Genomic DNA, 17,621 nt, shown 5'->3' with positions numbered 1-17,621 from the left:
CGGCGCTCGCTAAGTATTTGTCTGTGCATGGAAAGGTGGGAGCGGTGTAGTGACATCACCCTAAAGCGTCCTAAAGGATACTTGCACTTTGTTTTAAAGTAAACCTCCCTTAAAGATGGTTCATATTAAAGTCTGATTTTCTGTTTAAAACCATACACACAAAGGAATATTGAACCGGGAGTAAAGCTATTATTAGTGTAGCCACTGAAAGATCTATCCTGAGAGAAGTATTAGCATACCTGCTATTCTATTACTAGGTAGAGACAGGACTAGCATGTTCAGCAACTGTTCAAGTCTAAACGTGACAGGTTTGCATCTGTTTCAGCATACTAGAGCGTTTGGAGCATGGTTATAAATGTACAACCTCCTCATCTGCACAGCTGTTGGAGACTCCATATGGCTTCCAACTGTCCTGCCACCCCCTCTGGTCTACTGACATCACTAAAGCAACATCTGGCTGCCACCTCATTTGATGGGTTTTAAAGAAAGAGACATCTTTTATATTTCCCTTATCCCTCTTCAAACCATTGCTTTGATTTCTAAAAACCTTTTTGAAAAACAGAATTATCCATTTAAGCTCTCCCCATCCGTTGCTTTCTTCTATTCCCTAATCCCCCAAAAATTTTTTTTTACAGCAGATGGAATTCATCATAAAGTAGCTATGAAGTGGTGACGTTTATATGACAATCAGCTGATTCCTCTGCTGCCAGGTCAGCTGCATGCACAAATCTACTGAGACGCTTACATTTATTGGCCTGCCAAACAGGGCACTGGGAAAAGGCTGTCGATCTATCAAAGGGATCAACTAAAAGAGTACATTGCCTCACTGTAGTTTTAAAGCAACAGTGATACGATTTCCTTTTTTTTCTTCCAACATTAGAGGTAAAACAAAAATGACTATAGCTTTTAAATGGGTCCACTTAAAACTTCACCCTTTTAAAGTGAAGTGCTCTTTTGCCCATGTAGGACAATGCAGCAGGTTGACTTTCCTCTGTAAAAAATAAGTCAACGTAACTGAACTTGCTGTATTTTTCTTGAAGACGTTTCACTGGACATCCGACCAGCTTTCTCAATTCAGAAAGACTTGGACAAAAATTCTCTGGGAATAAATATGGTGAATGCCTCTTCAATCCACATAATCTGTTAATCACAACCAGGTATTGATGCATTTGCATAATTGGAGTCTAGGAGGTGTTAATAATCTGCCCAGAAAGAGGTGTTAAAACAGCATTCTATGTGGCAGATAATAGATGCCTTTCAAGCAGCGCCTATGGGAAATTTTGGGTATTGTCGTTTCATGGACACACAATTTTAAGGCTTGACATGTTTGGTATCCATTTACCCGCTGTGACCAATATATTTTGTTTCTGTGCACTAAATTTCATTTTAATGTATTTTATCCTAAAAATACTAGTTTGACAAACATTTGCGCAAATACAGTGTGACATAGGAAGTTGCAACTAGCATTTTTTATTCTATAGGCCCTTTGCTTTCAGAAACTATATCATTGTTTGGGAGGTCTGTAGCCGTTTGAGCCCAAAATTCAGATTTTATCATATATGTGCAAATAGTAAGAATTTTCGCAGGCCAGAAAGTGGTTAAACTCCCATTTTTGTATTATTTTGTATTATTATACTGCTAGCGAGCAGTAGATATATGCAAAAACATTAAACAAAATAAAAAAGGTTATCAAAAAGGTAATTACTTACCTTGGTCTCTGCCGCTCGCTCCCGTTGGAAGATCTGCAGCTTCTCGAGCGGCCGAGCAGGCATGCGCAGTAGAGCTCTTCGGCAGGGAGAAGACACAAGGTGTAAGTCAATGCACTCAGCTGGGAGCGTGCACATTGGACAGAGACCGTGGGACACAGAAGACACAGCAGTCAGCGCTGGATCAGAGACCATGACCAGTGCTGGAGTGACTGCTGGAAACAAGTGTAAGGAAGAAGATGATCTGATCAAGAGGCTTCAGTTAAGGTAGGTCCTTAAGGCACAATTACAATGGGGGGGGAAAAAAGAAGTACTGACTTTAATGTCACTTTAAGTATACATGTCAGGAAATACATAAGGAAGCTGTAACTGCTGAACTATGTTTAAAGATGCAAGCTCCATCTGAAGTAGTCATCCTTATTGATGCTACACTACATAGTGAATCGCCATCCCTGAACAAGCATTCAACTGGTAAATTTGTGCACCTGCATGCATGTTCCAGGTCATTAATTTGTCAAGTAGAAAGCATGAAAAAGAATGGCTGGCCATAGCTGGTACCTTCAAAAAACATGTCAGCAATGACATCTGAATTTATTTCAACACGGATCCTTTTAAAATAAAAAAGGAAAAAATACAATTGCATTGGACTATGAACGTGTGCACTGAAAATCTTGTTTACTTTTGATATAATCCTCAAAGTGCATATTCATGTTGTTAGTTACTTATTATATTATTGATATATAAAGCAAATCTCAGCAGTCCTCTGTTCAAAGGACTTGGTCACCGTTAGATAATCCAATCTTTGCAGTGGGCAGAGACGGTAAATGTTGACCACTGACAACACAAACACAATAAATAAACTGAAGTATACCTGCCATTAGCATAATATGTGTGCTTTCAATGCTGCTAGTCTCTTGAAAGATCTTTTTGCCTGACTCCTGCACATCTAAGTTGGAGACCCAACTGAAGCATGGAGTCAAAGAGAGTGCGGAAAAGTCAGAATTCCTTATCTAGATACTTGTTCCAGGGTCAGTGAATCTGACAGCACTGTAGTCAATGCATCAGTAGGACATCCAAGGAAGCAGAATTTTTTCACATTGTCAGCAACAGCAGCTCATATATTTCTATCCTAAAAGGTGCACTAAAACATCCAGCTGCTATATACTAATAATGATTTTAAGTCAGAATATGTTTCTAAAGTTTGGGATGAGGGACTGGTGAATGGGCAAAAAAGTAATTCAGCAATAAAAGCTCCACAGCTACAGATAGGTCCTTGATCTCTTTAGACAGCTTCTGTCCTAGCACTGCTTCTCTGGGAACAGAGGACAGCCAGGGCTTGGGTCTGCTGAATGGCCTTCAACACTCTTACAACAATCTCTAAGGCCCCATTCACACTGAGCGATCTATCGCGCGATTTTTGCAGCGATATCGCTCTATGTAGCTTTTCCAATGCATTTCAATGGAGCTGTTCACATCTCACAGCTCAATGTCGCTGTAGCTCGTCGCTCCTACATGACCCTTTCTGCAGATTTCGAGCGATTTTGCTCCTGATTGCATAAAGCCCAATACGAAAAGTCGCGCAATATCGCACATATAAAATCACGCCGAAAATCGCGTGATTTTCATGTCACTCAATGTGAATGGGGCCTTAGGGCTTGTTCACACCAGTTCCAGTGCGGTTAGCTGCTGGAATGTACTTATCACATGCTAAACTCCCCCCCTGCATTCTGAGGCATTCCCCTCTTCTTGCGAATAGGATTTCTAGTTTTGTGCGTTTCAGTGCGGGAAAAATATGCGCAACAAAAGCTTTGGTGTGAACGGGGCCTTACTGGCCAGATCACAGGGTTAATACCCCCACACTGCAAGGGTTAAAGTGACACTAAACTCAGGAGTTAAAATCTTAAAAAAAACACATTCTAGTACCCTATTATCAATAATGCATCTTATTTGTGTATCACTCAGCTGTAGATCCTCAAATCATCTCTGAATTCATGCTGACACTGTCCTTCCTTCTGGAGGGTAGCTACTTTTATTCCACATGGTGCCTGTGTGTGTAGCCACCGCTTCAAGCTCACTCCAGTGATAGACTACAGTCTCACGTTTAGTTTACCAGTTTGTACTGTGATTGTAGTCCATCACAGGAGTGAGCTTGTCGCGGTGGCTACTTTACAACACACGCAGGCACCATGGGGAACAAAAGTAGCCACCCTCCAGAAGTAAGGACAGTGTCAGCACCAATTCAGAGATGATCCACAGTTGAGTGGTGCACACAATTTACAATTTTGTTAATAGCATTTTTAAGAATTAACTCCAGAATTTAATGTCACTAACCGCTTGTTTGTGTGTATGTAAAAAAAAAAAAAGTTATGCTCAACTGATGTTTGGAGACGGACGGCCCTTAGACCGGTCCCTGAAGCCCCTCTCCTGCTGAGGGACATACCATCACTGCAACAGAGGAGACGACAGGCTAGAGGGAGAGTTGTCACAGCCGGCCACATTTGAGGTTTGTGCGAGTAGAACTTTTTTTTCCGAACCTAGACAGAAACGAGCAGTTAACGCTTGCAGTGCGGATGTAGCCCCACTGCAAGGGTTAATAGAATGCGTGTCCGGAGAGCTGATTGAAGTTAAAGACTGATGCGTGGTGCAAGACTTTGCAAAGACCAGAGAATAGAAACATTAAAAAAATACAGTAGGACATACATAGCATGGTCACCGATAATGCCAAAGAGTCCCCAGGATGAAATAAAACAATGTAATTGATAAAGACAGAGAAAGACTGAGGGAAACAGCACATAAAGAAAGCTGAAGATAGCTACAGAGCTGGTGAATGGACTCCTGTAAAGTGGTTTGAACTGAGGGTAACTGTAGGACAGTCCCTCCAGAGGATAAAGTAACAAAGATAAAATAAAAGATCTTTATTTTACTTTAAGCACTGGTCATTTTTTACACATTTTGATATCTTGAAACGGACTGAAAAATATAGGGAGACTGTGGAAAAGCAACTGTTGTGTAAAACTTCCCGACAGATTGAACGCATGTTTTCAATATATAATATTGAGACATTTAGACTATGATCACACAGCTCAGCAATATCCAGCCCAGCCAGACAGAGATAGTGCTGTCTTTGCCACATCATGAATGTCACAGCTGGTCCTGGTCACTGAACAACACAGCAGATGTGATGGCACAGCTACTACTTCAATCTAGAATCACACAGGACAGTCTGGTGTTTTTTTTAGGAGGGATGGTCACTGACAAATCTACATGATGTTTTTTGCAAAGTAGAGCTCTCAGTAAAAAGGGCCAGGGTGAACAACGTAGGAAGCACCCATTTTTGGCTCAGATCGCCTATGTTACCTGAAACATGCACAGAATTGTATCACAAGAAGATCTGCATTGTTTGTTTTTCTGCAGGTTACTTTAATGACTTCTCTATTGGTAAATTCCTCCTACAGTTCCCCCTTAATTTGTAAACAAAGGCAGTGTGTAAAAAATGGAAGCCGGGAAAGCCAAGGTACTACTCACAGCAACAAGTTCTCATATTAGGGATGCACCAATACCGTTTTCTCAGTATCGAGTACGAGTACCGATATATTTTTTCCAGATCTCGCCGATATCGAAAGTCCCATTAAGGAAGCCGGGCGGCATGTAATGACTCGTCGCTCGGCTTCCTGATTAGTCGGGAGGTCTTCTCCACGCTCCCTCGACACCAGGTGACGAAGAAGCATGGAGCCGACTTTCTGGCCAATCAGGAAGTTGTGGGGCGGTAATGACTCGCCGTCCGGCTTTCTGATTGGCCAGCTTCCTGACCAATAAGGAAGCTGGGTGCCAAGTCATTATGCGCCTCCCGGCTTCCCGATTGGTTGGGAAACCAGCTCCATGTTCCCTGGTGACGAAGGAGCATGGAGCTGGCTTTCTGACCAACCAGGAAGCCAGGCAGGGTGTAATGACTCGCCGCCTGGCTTCCTGATACTGGAAGTTTTGGTATCTGGATAATTATCAGGAGTATTTGGGCGAGTATGAATACCCGTCCAAATACTCGGTATCAGTGCATCCCTAGTACATACCTTTGTATAATTGTACTGTTAGCTCTAACAATGTTATGATCCATGGGACATTTTTGCTTCGTTATTAAAACTCTTCGTTATTAAAATATAATAAAAAGTTATACTCACTTGAGCCGTGGAGCCGGCTTGCTCTTATACCGGTCCCTGAAGCCTCTCCCCCCTACACTGCAGCGGTCTAAGGTCCTGTAAATCATACACTGTGTAAAGATGTGAGGACGCTGAGGAACATTTCATTGCTGCAGCATGAGGAGACAGGCTTTAGAGACCGGAGAAGCAGGGAGCTGGCTTAGCAGTTCCATTGAGTATAACTTTTGTTTTAGCACCTAGACAAAAAAAAAAAAGAGCAGTTAACCTTTGCAGTGCAGTGATAGCCCCACTGCAAGGGTTAATAAAAGATTTGTCTGGAGTTCTTCTTTAAGCTTTAGGAGGCAGCCACAGCAATTTAGGAACCAGAATAGACTTATACGAGGGAACATGAGCCTCCATTACAATCAACAGAAATAGCTCGTCAAAAAATCCATGGAATAACATTTTAGGTCCAGTGACTGCACCTGTGCTAGTAAGGATAATGGAGAGTGTGCACCAAAACAATCATACTTGGTGTTACAGTGGCTTTAGAACTAGAAAACAAAAACATATCTCAGGGCTTGTTCACACGGATACACAATGTGGTCTCACCGCAAGGGCACATAGAAATGCTGCATCTTTCTTGCACTGCACCTCATCTCAGTGTAGGTAACCATACTGTGGTGCATAGAAATACAGAAGACGTTGTTTTCTGACATTTCATTCAAGTTTACAAAATGGGGAAAAAAAAAAGTAAACATTGCCTTATATTTTAATAATGCAAGGCACCACCCCTCAGTCTGTACACAATGGACAGCTTGTTTGAACAAGCCTTTAGAGAATGAGGTAAAATTATGCAAGAATATACCAATTTTGGGAACACTGAGGCCGGTGCAGACCTGAGCGATCCGGGATTGCGCGGCCCTGCACAATTGCAGACAGTGATTGCTGCGCGGCTCCATTGATTTCAATGGGGTACATCCGCGTGGCAATCACAGAAAAAAGATGCATGTACCTTTTTTTGCGATACACAACGCGTGGCTGTTTTAGGGAAAACGTGCAATCCACCGGACGCGACTGGGGTGCCATTAGAAAATAATGGCACCCACAGCACAAGCGTCTGCGATGGGCGTGCAGCATGATTGCTGCACGGTCACAGATCGCCTAGGAGTGCACGGCCCGAAGAAGATGAAAAGTATCACTATTTTAAAACACAATAAGGAGTTGGATACCATCAGCAAACAGCAGAAACAGTTGTTAAAACAAATGATATTTATCTGTTTTCCCCTTGGGGGGATGGGGGCCAATTCTCACAGCCCAGAGAAAGAATCAATTGACGTTCTAATTATGAAGGCCATAAGTGAACATTATCTGTTGGCCTTCTATGCAAGGTCACAGCGTCTTCACTTCCTGCATTAAAGGGGCTCTATATTGTAATTAGATATACATGTGAAAAAGACCAGCTAATAGTATATCTTATCAAAGTGTGTTACAAGGGGCAGTATCTTTTCTCCTTACATAAATAGAATATGCCTTCTGCTGTCTTGGGTTTCTAATGATATCAAACACCCATATTCCTCCAGTAGCCAATGAAAAAAAACAGCATTTATGCCTCAGCTGGAAGTGACACGATCTAGTTCAGAACAGTATTTTATGCTTTAAAAACATATATACTCCCTCCTTTTAAACAAAACATTCCATCCTAATTATATGTTGAAATGGTCCCAAGATTTGGGGCTTACCTTGGAACCCAAACAATGATCTCAGATTTGGGACACAATTAAATTTTCTTCCCGATGCTCTAGCACATTGGACACCAACTATAAAGTCCTGTTTAGGTACTTCCAGATTGGCACGCATGCACCCCAGGCACATCCCCCACTTGATGTCAGAACTGCTCCGTTCTGGGCACCATCTTCTCCACATATGGTGACTTTGCCCGATAGCACAAAGATTTTGGGGTAAGGTGTTTACCCTACTCTGCATCCTTTTTCGGAGATCTATCCAATGCCAGCCCAGCACGGCTCTTCTTAAAAAGGAGAACTATGGGGTCAGGGCTTTTCCCCATAGCTCTCCTAAGGGTAATTGGAGGACACAAACTAGCGTCCTCCCGTCACCCTAAACTCAGTATACCGCGAGCTACAGCTCGCGGTATTCTGAGATGCCGCAGCCGGGACGGATACAACATTACTGTCGAGATCCACCCAGCTGCGGAATTGACAGCTGGCTCTGCCTATCTGGGGGGAATCCCTGCAGGGAGCCGTGAGTGACAGTCACGGCTCTCTGCAGGGACATGATCGAGAAGTGAGCGAGCGACGATATGTGTTTGCTCACTTCCCGATCTATTGAGCCGACCGGTGACAGTTTCATTGTCACAAGTCGGCAAGAGGCTGAGTGAATTTCACTCGCCTCATAATTCTCCTTTAACTTGAAACCCGAAAAAGTTTCCAAGTTCCAATTTACGCTAATGACGCATGTATTAACAAATGCCAAAAAAACTATAGCTAAAGCCTGGCTCTCCCCTTCCCCTGGTTTTTCCGAAGTCAAATCTCGTCTTCACAAATTATTTCTGCATGAAAAGGGTAACATGCCCAAATTTCATTGAGTCTGGGATCCGTGGATTGTAAGATATCTCCCTCCTAGTTTTGATAGAAGCCTGATTGACATTTAATAAATCCTCCTTTGATGACCCTAGTACCATACCTCGCTCCTCTGGGACCTCTTTCTACTCAGTCTTCTCTTTTCCTTACCCTCTCTCTTCTACTTTCTCTTTTTCACCTCCTTCTCTTTCCTTGTTTCTTCTTTTTTGGGTTGCACATTCTCGTCCCATTTTCCTCAACCTTTCCTCCTCTGCAGGGTACGCTCCTTTTTATTTCTCCCACACTGTCTTGCTTATGCCAGATGCCACTCTGCTCCCTGAGATGTACCTGCCCCATTGCCTAGATTCATCAATTAGCTTTAGTAGTAACTTGTCGGGCCTCAGGCATCCCCGTGTTCATATACATTATGCTCATCTTGATCTGTATATTGTTCTCCATTGTTAGATGACTTTTTATTACTCTTGCTTTGCATTGAGTCTTTAACCCCTTGCCGTCCACAAGTGTAGCCATCCTCCCTAGACATAGCCACATGAGGAAAATCAACCGCAGATAGAAAAGAAGGATTGTGAGAATGGCGGACAAAGCGCCAAGAAAAATTTCCAAAGCGTTACCAGCTGAACTCCAAGGAAGGTCTCAACCAAGGAATTCTGGAGTGAAGCATACTGTCCAGTGTCAGAAAGCTCTGTCTCCGTCACGGGTCATCACACAGTTAAAAGCACCCAGAAATGGCTGATAACAATAAAATGGAATATTCAGAAGCGGCCTTCTATGATCCCCAATTTCAATCCTACCAGACATCTATGGAAAGAGCTAAAACATGCAGTCTGGAGAAGGCACCCTTCAAACAGAGACAGCTGGAACATTGTCCTCAAGAAGAGAGGGCCAAACTACTTTTCCGCAGTTGCAGAAGTCTCACTGAAAGCTACAGTAATTGCTTGTTTGCAGCGATTGCCAGAAAATGTTGTGCAACAAAATATTGGGTTAAGGATCCCATCATTTTTGTCCATACCATTCTCATGTGCTTTATTAAACTGTTCTGTCGAATCAAAAGCAAAAGTCTGATTCTTATTAAATATAAAATAAACAAAATGATGGATTCCAGTTACTTTGGTCAGTTTCAAGATATTTCAGAGAAAATTGTGGGTTCTTCCTTTTATTGTGGAAGGATACCAACAAATTTGTCCATGCCTGTATATTGGAAAACAAACGAGCAACAAAATAAAGCTAGCCATACACTAGTACAATAGTTCTCAACCCTTCTAGAGCCTGGATCCCTTAAGCTGTGGTGACCCCCAACGGTAAAATGTAGGGACGCACCAATACTAGTATCTGTGCCGCCTCTGGTGGATGCCCGTGCCGCCTCTGTGGTCAGAGAAATGTTAATGCAGGGCTAGGAGGAAGCCTAGGAGCCTCTCACCTAGCACAGCACAAGGTGCTTATTTTTAGAAAACTTCTGAAAAAAACAAAACATACAATTCGTTTTAAACCACATATCCTATACAGCAGCATTCCCAAACCTTGTTATCTAGTCAAATAATTTATTGGAGTGGGGGAGTGTGGGGGAAGAGTAAAACTGCTAATCCTAAGGCTGGGTTCACACCTGGGCGTTCGTAATATGCGCAGTTGAAGCGCGTTTCGGGCCGCGCATTTTTACCGCGATTTGCGGTCCACGAAACGTGCGTCAAACCAAATCTAATCAGGCTGTATCCTAATGGATACGCGCTGAAATCTGCCCCAAAGAACCTCCTGTACTATTTCGGGCGTAGGGCGTTTTTCAGCGCGTCAAAACGCGCTGAAATACGCCCAGGTGGGAACCATGCCCATAGGAATTAATAGGATTTCACTGCTTGAGCGTTTTTCAGCGCTTCGATCAGCACTGAAAAACGCCCAGGTGTGAACTCACCATAAAACTTCTGTAGTTCAGAACGATCTGCTAAAGGTGCTGCTGTATTGTGGGCCCCCCAAAGTGACAAACCGTTTCCAGCAGTGTTAAAACATTCATCCTCAAAGTGCTATAGAAGCACCCACAAGATCCATGGACAAATACTGTCTAAAAGGACACTTATTCACATACCTCTCAACCTACATCTACATTCTCCTGATACAGACCTCAGTAGTGACACAGGACTGGTGGGAGAAACCACAGCAAGTAGTGGAATAACAGAAGATTCTCCCATAGCTGAAAATTGGAGTCAGTGCCACACACCACCCCCCACCCCCTTCATACCTTCGTCCTCACTACCCCAGGAGCTGGCGCTCTCTTTTGCTGTCCGTCATTTTAAGTGATGACATCAGAAAGCTGCAACTAGTCAGGGGCAGCAAAGTGAATCATCCTCCTTACATGAAAGCAATGCAGGAGCAAGGAATAAGGTATTTCACCTTATTCATATCCCCCCTAGCCAAATCGAGTATATGAGTGGGTAAAACGACCACATGAGTGGGCAGAAGAAGCGGACACCAGCAGTCCAGAGTGGGGCTTTAACATTTGTGCTAAAAATCACTTAAAGCTCAAATGAGCATTTGGTGTAAATGAGCTAAATACTTTCAAGGAGCATCAAAACGAAGGTGTACAAAGTCTTACTCTTTCAGTTTTTCTTCCTGTCCTCTGCCAACATGCTGAAGAGTGAGACCCTTGCTGTCTATGTGGATGCAGAGGTCCAACACACCCCTTGCTCAGTCAGGGCAGGAGGGAACATGAGCTTTGCTAATTGTGGAGCTATAGGTCTGACTCAATAGGATACCAAGACAGACCTTTGCTTCCCCAAAGAGCAAGTATTCCACTCTGTAGCTGCCGACAATCGACAGGCTTTCTAGAAAAAAAAAAACACACACCTATTGTTTAGATCCATTTGGAATGTATTTAGCGCATTCAAACTGAAGGTTCAGTTTTACTTTAACCTGAGTTTTTAATCCCCTGCGCCTTCTATAGAAGGTCATTAGACTGTAGTTCATGAAATCTGCGCTGTACAACTGCCTTCTTCTCAGCTTTCTGCATCATCAATCACATTCAATTCTCTAAATCAAGTCTGAATTAGATTAGCAACTGTGAGTTACTTCTTATTACTGCCAAGCGAAAGCAGCCTGCAGTGGGTGCTCCTGCATCTAAATAAGCATATTTCAGGGTCCTAATGCTACTGGTAAAAGGGTCTGCAGCAACGTCTGGATGTAAAACCGAAGACCTAAGCAGATACATTCCGATTAATCGAACTTAATAATCGGCTAACTAATCGATTTTGAAAATAATCGTTAGCTGCAGCTCTAATTGAGTCGCATGTATGCATTTCAGGGGGGGTTCCAACATTTTCTGCACTGTACACTGTCATGGTAATCTGAACCTAAAGTACATGTGGCAAGGCATAACATCCCGCTGCTAAAATATACATAATACTATCATTAAAATCAGAAAAATGCAGAATTAGCCTACTTGCGTCCTTTGCTGTAAATCATTTGCTCAAAGATGTAAGTATGTTTTACTATTAAAGGGTTATTAAACCCTTGCGTGTTTTTGCATATAGCTACTGATAGCAAGCAGTAGCTATATGCAAAAACATTAAAAAAGAAAAAAAAAAAGCTTTTAAAAAGGGTTTAAACTGTCTTCGCCGCGCGCTCCCGTCTGAACATCTGAAGTCTCGGGTGGTCACAAAGGATCATGGGGCGGGCGCATGCGCAGTTCAGATGTTCGGCCCGGAGACGAGGAGAGACACAAGGTAAGTATATGGAGCAGCGTGCACCCGCACAGACTCCGTGGGACATCAGAGAAGAGGAGGACAGAGGAGTCAGCGCTGGAGGGACAGCTAAAAAGGACAGTCAAGAAGAAGATCGGATTAAGATACATCATTTAAGGGAAGTCCCTACAGCAGGATTGGGAAGGGGGAAAAAAAAACTTTGACTTTAATGTCCCTTTAATGTTAAACATTTTTAACAAAATAAATGAGGCAAAATGCTTGGCTGCATGTTGCCTGTTTAGAGCACATGACAAAGGTTCTAGCGAAAAACATCAACCGTTAACATTGGGCTACATGCTACACAAGACTCATTAGCTACTAGTTGAGGGCTGCTGTTTTAAAGGGAACTTTTCCCAAAAGAAACAAAGATATGCTAGTTGCCTGGCTATCATGCTGACCCTTTAACACAGATTTCCTCCAGGACCCATGAAACCAGCGCATTCTGCTATAGATAATACCACTAGTTTCCCTAGTCACTGGCTCTGACCCATGCCTCCTGCCACCTGTACCTAACTACTATTCCATAACTTTAATGTACAGACTCACTTAATACGAATGCTCTGAAAAAGAAGCGAGAGGACTCAAGTGAGCATCCATTGAAGATAGTCATTGCCATAATAGGGTGCCTTGTGTTTCAGGGGGCCACAGGAGCTATAGAGTGGGTCAAAGCTGGGATGCAGGCACCAGGGAGCTGCCAGCTAATTGGATTACATATTAGTTTACATTGTTTTTGGGGCACACAGGCTCACCAACTAAACTCAGAGGGCAGCAGTCATAATGGCAGAAATGGAGCATATATAGATATGAAACAAAAAAAAACAAAAAAAAAACACATTTTAAAATGGTTGTAAACTTACCTGTGTCTTCGCCGCGCGCTCCCGTCTGAACATCTGAAGAGTCTCGGGCGGCCGCAAAGGGTCTTGGGGCGGGCGCATGCGCACTTCAGATGTTCGGCCGGGAGACGAGGAGAGATACAAGGTAAATCTATGGAGCGTGCACCCGCACAGACCCTGTGGGATGTCAGAGGAGAGGAAAGAGATGTCAGCGCTGGATCGGAGACCCGCACCAGCACTGTAGGGATATCTGAAAACGACAGTAAGGAAGAAGATGATCGGATTAAGAGGCATCATTAAGGCTCTGTTCACACCTAAGCGTATCGAATATGCGCGTTTCATGACGCGCGTTTTGATTCGCGGTAAAAAACGCACGTTTCTGAGGGCTACTTGGCAGTATCCCAATGGAAACGCCTGACAAACGCTGCAAAGAAGCTCATGTACCTTTTCAGGCGTAGGCCGTTTTGTAGCGCGTTCAGACGGGCTGAAATACGGCAAGGTGTGAACCATACCCATAGAAAACAATGGGATTTTCATGTTTGAGCGTTTTGTAGAGCGTTCGTAGAGCGTTGAACGCGCTACAAAACGTACAGGTGTGAACCAGGCCTTAAGGTAAGTCCTTACAGCAGGATTGGGAAGGGGCAAAAAAAAGTGTGACTTTAATGTAACTTTAAGAGCTTGATACTACTTTAATGTTCTCTTCCTGTCAATGCAAGGATGTATAGCTTCTTAAGCAGCTGTGGGTAACCCTATATTTCTCCTTTCTGGTTCCACATCCACTCAAACGAATGAATGTAGGAACAGAATAAAAATAACCAATGCTCATGAGAAGCAGATACCGATTTGTGCTATCCTTTTATGAAACAGGAAAAACCAACCTTTAATGTGTAGCACACTTGGATTCATAAGTTACTATTTATATGACCATGCCCACCAATGTGCTTAGTGGAAAACCACAAGTATTTTCCACAGATCCGAAATCTTGTCTCCAAAATTACCAGAATCAAAATATTTGTATTTTATATCTGGCTTCATGCACATGAGCATGTAAATGTGATTATGAAGAGCATCATCATATCCAGCAAACTTTTACAACTCTTTAAAAAACTGCTGAACGCCCCCCCTAAAGTATACCTGTCATGAGAAATATGTGGGCTGCCACTGCTGACCCTACTCTAAAAAAATGCTAGCTGCCTGGCTGTCAATGAGTTATAAAAACATAGACGCTGTTAAATCTAGTAATGCCAATAAAAGCAGACCTAGGATGCAGAGATTCTTTAATGTGATAGCTGCAGCTTTTCCCAGGCTATGGCTTTGTTTACATGAGTCTCACCAATATTTTTTTCCAATCCCTGCACAGTTAGGTTCCATAAAGATGTATGGGGCTGTCTATTAAGAGTTCCCAGTTTCCGCAGACAGCATCAATCATCTCTATGAAACATAATTGCTAAGGTGCTGACAGAGCACTTTGGCCCCTTTAGACGTAATTATGGAACTGCGCTGTCAAACGCCAGGCCTGGGAATAAGCAGCAAATTCAGTATTTACAATGGTAAATTGTGGCAGGGGAGGTTCTGTTTTATTGCTCTTACCGACCACGTCACAGGTATAATAAAAGAGATTCCGTTCCTTTGTTGAATTACAGACTTAATATGTATTTCAAGCCAAAAATGTGTTTGTTTTTTTTGGGATAGAGTGGGCAAGGTTTAAAAGAGAGATTTAACCTCAGTCCCTGTCCTGCTGACAATGGTATACCAAACAGAAGCGAGGGAAACACTGGCAGCTTTTTATTTCTGAAAGGAGAACTAATCTTCCCCTACACAGCTTAAGAAAAGCATTTCTATTTCAGTTTGTGTTGCTGTTGGGGGAGTTCTCCTCACTTCCTGTCTTGGAAAACGTTGTTAAAAAAGGGCAAGAACTGCGGATAAATCTCTCCAACGGCACTCCACAAATCCTAAGGGTCTCTAATCCCCCACACCCCTATATAAAAAAAAAAAGAACAAAAAGTGAATGTAAAAGCCAAAACCTAAACACAGAAGTTCAAATGGAAAAATTAAAGAACAACTATTGGCAGAAACTTTAATTAACTCTTGCAGTGGTGCTACCCCCGCACTGCAAGGGTTAACTGTTCATTTTTGCCTAAGGTCAAAATGTAAAAATACTCACCCGGTCCTCCAAGCTGCCTAGCCGATCCCTAAAAAGTCTCTCCCCCTCGTCTGTAGCTGTATAAGAATGCTCATCACATCCAAAACAGTGTATAGGACATGAAGATGCAGAGGGACATACCAATGCTGCAGCGGAGGAGAAGAGAGACTGAAGGGAGCACTACCGGCTCCAAAGATTGGGTGAGTATTTTTTATTTTATTTTTTAACCCTAGGCAAGAATGAGCAGTTAACCCGTACAATAGAGGGGTAGTTCCACTGCAAGGGTTTATTACATTTTTGCCCAGAGTTCTTCTTTAAAAAGGAAAGGTCATAGGAATGTTAACTGAATGAATAATACGGATTAATTTACATGGAAAAAAAACAACAACATGATAAGCAGAGAAAACAATTTTAGAAATAAAAATGCTAGCTGTGTGCAGTAGATTAGAACGGGGAGGGAATTTAAATAACTTGCAAACAATTCTGTACCTTTTAAAAGCCTCTGATGGATTTCGTTCACATTCTCCAGGTTGTAGCAGTTTCTGAACTGAGGGATCATTTAGTTTCTCCTCAAATCCCGGCATCAGTCCTCCTTGGCAAATCTGGTCAACAAGGGTCCTGATAAAGTTTCCCACGCACAATGTGTCAGAGTCCTGGGCCCTGCAGAAGTGAAAAGCCAAGACTTGGCGGTGTAGACCTCTCTGCAAACCGGCAGGTGAACTTGGCCAAACCAGCTCCGTACAAAGGGCTGTCTTTCCACTTCCTGGACCACCGACAAACAGCAAGCCCCAAGCTGACCCTTTCCCAGTGCTGCCACCATTGTTGCCAGAATTTGCCACAAGTGACAATTTGTTTGCTGCGATGGTGCTGCAGTTCGTTTTTTCCTGCAGGCAGTGCTGAAGCTTGTGGAAGATCCATTCCCTGCAGTAGAAGGGTTTCCCCTTCAGCAAGCTGGTCTGAGCCATTGATGCTATTGGTCGGGAATTTGAGCTCTCACATAGAACTGTGTTGCTTCAGCTTTGAAAACTGAATAAACCTTGGGGCAAAAAACAGAACTGGATTCCAGTAGTGACATATCCCAAACAGGACAGGCCAATGGAATGCACGGCGAATTCAACGGTTCCTGTACGTGTCAATCTTCACACTGAGCCAGTTTAAAATCCTTCTTAACATTTTAGGTTTCAGTGTCTGAAAGACTCGCTTTATAGCTGAAATGGCAAAGGGCTGTCTGCATCCACAAGTAATATTCAGTTGGCTTCAAACGCTAAGTACTCATCGCTGCATCTGGATTTCATATAACGATGCATTCTTTCAGTACAGGCAGGAGACAATACATCTGGAAAACTGAGAGGAGTAGGGAAAAAAAAAAGTCAGCCGTTAGCATGCATCTGAAACACGGTTGATCACATGCAACAATTCATGTGCAAACAGCATTTGACAAGCTTTATTTATGTTTGAATTGGGACGACACCAACGTGTATAACTAAGATAGATATTGTGCATAGAAGCTTGTGAGGTAATAGAGAGGTTATACCATACACAACTGGATGTTTGACTAATAAAGTCATTAACAGATAACAAACAATTCCTGTGACCATGTCAGGCTCAGCAGCATCGTCATTCATCAAAAACGGTTGTTCAAATCAACCAATCAACTTTCACTTCTTATTTTGGCAAGGCAGTTTGGAGAATTTTAAACGTGAAGTTCTGATCTGTGGACAACACATTCCTTGCTCTCTGCAAAAAGAAAATACAGGCAGTCCCCGGGTTACGAACAAGATAGGGACTGTAGGTTTGTTCTTAAGTTGAATGCAAGTTGGAACTGGTACATTTTTTTAAGTGTAACTCCAGACCAAAAACATTGCTTTAGTTTTGGACAACATAAGGAGGAGTTAACCTCCTGTAAAATTTGTTTTGCGGTGTGTGCCCCTGTTCAGAAGATTTCCCATCACTTTCTGTCCCTGTGACAATTGGATTTTAAAAATTGGAAACAAGGATTGGTGATAAAGCTTCAGTGGAAACACATTTTTCCCAGGATCACTCTTACAGGAGTGAATTTCCCTTCCTAGGGGTAGATTTCCTCTCACTTCCTGTTATCTCAAGGACAGGAAGTGAGATTCAATCTTCCTAAGGAGGATACAGACAACAGTAAAAACCTCCCAGTGACCCAGAAGGAGAGCTGGGCACCCCTCATCTGCATGTCTAACAAGAGCCAACTTCCTGTAATGTACCTACAGTACTACGAACCAGACCCAAAAAGGCGGACACCCCTCGTCGGTACAAGCGCAGTACCATTACAACGACTGAAACGCTGCACGGTACACTTTGCCTACAGCCTGGGACCCCATGCTGTACAGTAATACCCTCCGTTTGTAACTCGAGGAGTGCCTGTATGTACTATCACTATTTACCATGAACCTACAGCAAATCTTGAATTGATCAAAACTGGAGCAGACAAAAACTGGAGCAGTTGCCCATGGC

General features: G+C 42.9%; 1 protein-coding gene across 1 annotated transcript in view; it reads right to left on the bottom strand.

The window, feature by feature from the left end:
- The window catches only part of ANKRD50 (ankyrin repeat domain 50), a 62,158-nt gene that overhangs the window by 29,040 nt on the left and 15,497 nt on the right, over positions 1 to 17,621 (bottom strand). Inside the window, exon 2 of the mRNA XM_018555676.1 lies at positions 15,630 to 16,484. Within this exon, the coding sequence (XP_018411178.1) occupies positions 15,630 to 16,105 (476 nt within the window). The 5' untranslated portion in view covers positions 16,106 to 16,484. The remainder of the gene's footprint in view (positions 1 to 15,629; positions 16,485 to 17,621) is intronic.

The sequence above is a fragment of the Nanorana parkeri genome, unplaced genomic scaffold (genome assembly GCF_000935625.1).
Source record: "Nanorana parkeri isolate BGI_ZX_2015 unplaced genomic scaffold, ASM93562v1 scaffold207, whole genome shotgun sequence".
Classification (NCBI taxonomy): Eukaryota; Metazoa; Chordata; class Amphibia; order Anura; family Dicroglossidae; genus Nanorana; species Nanorana parkeri.
This window is presented reverse-complemented; position numbering and strand designations above follow the sequence as displayed.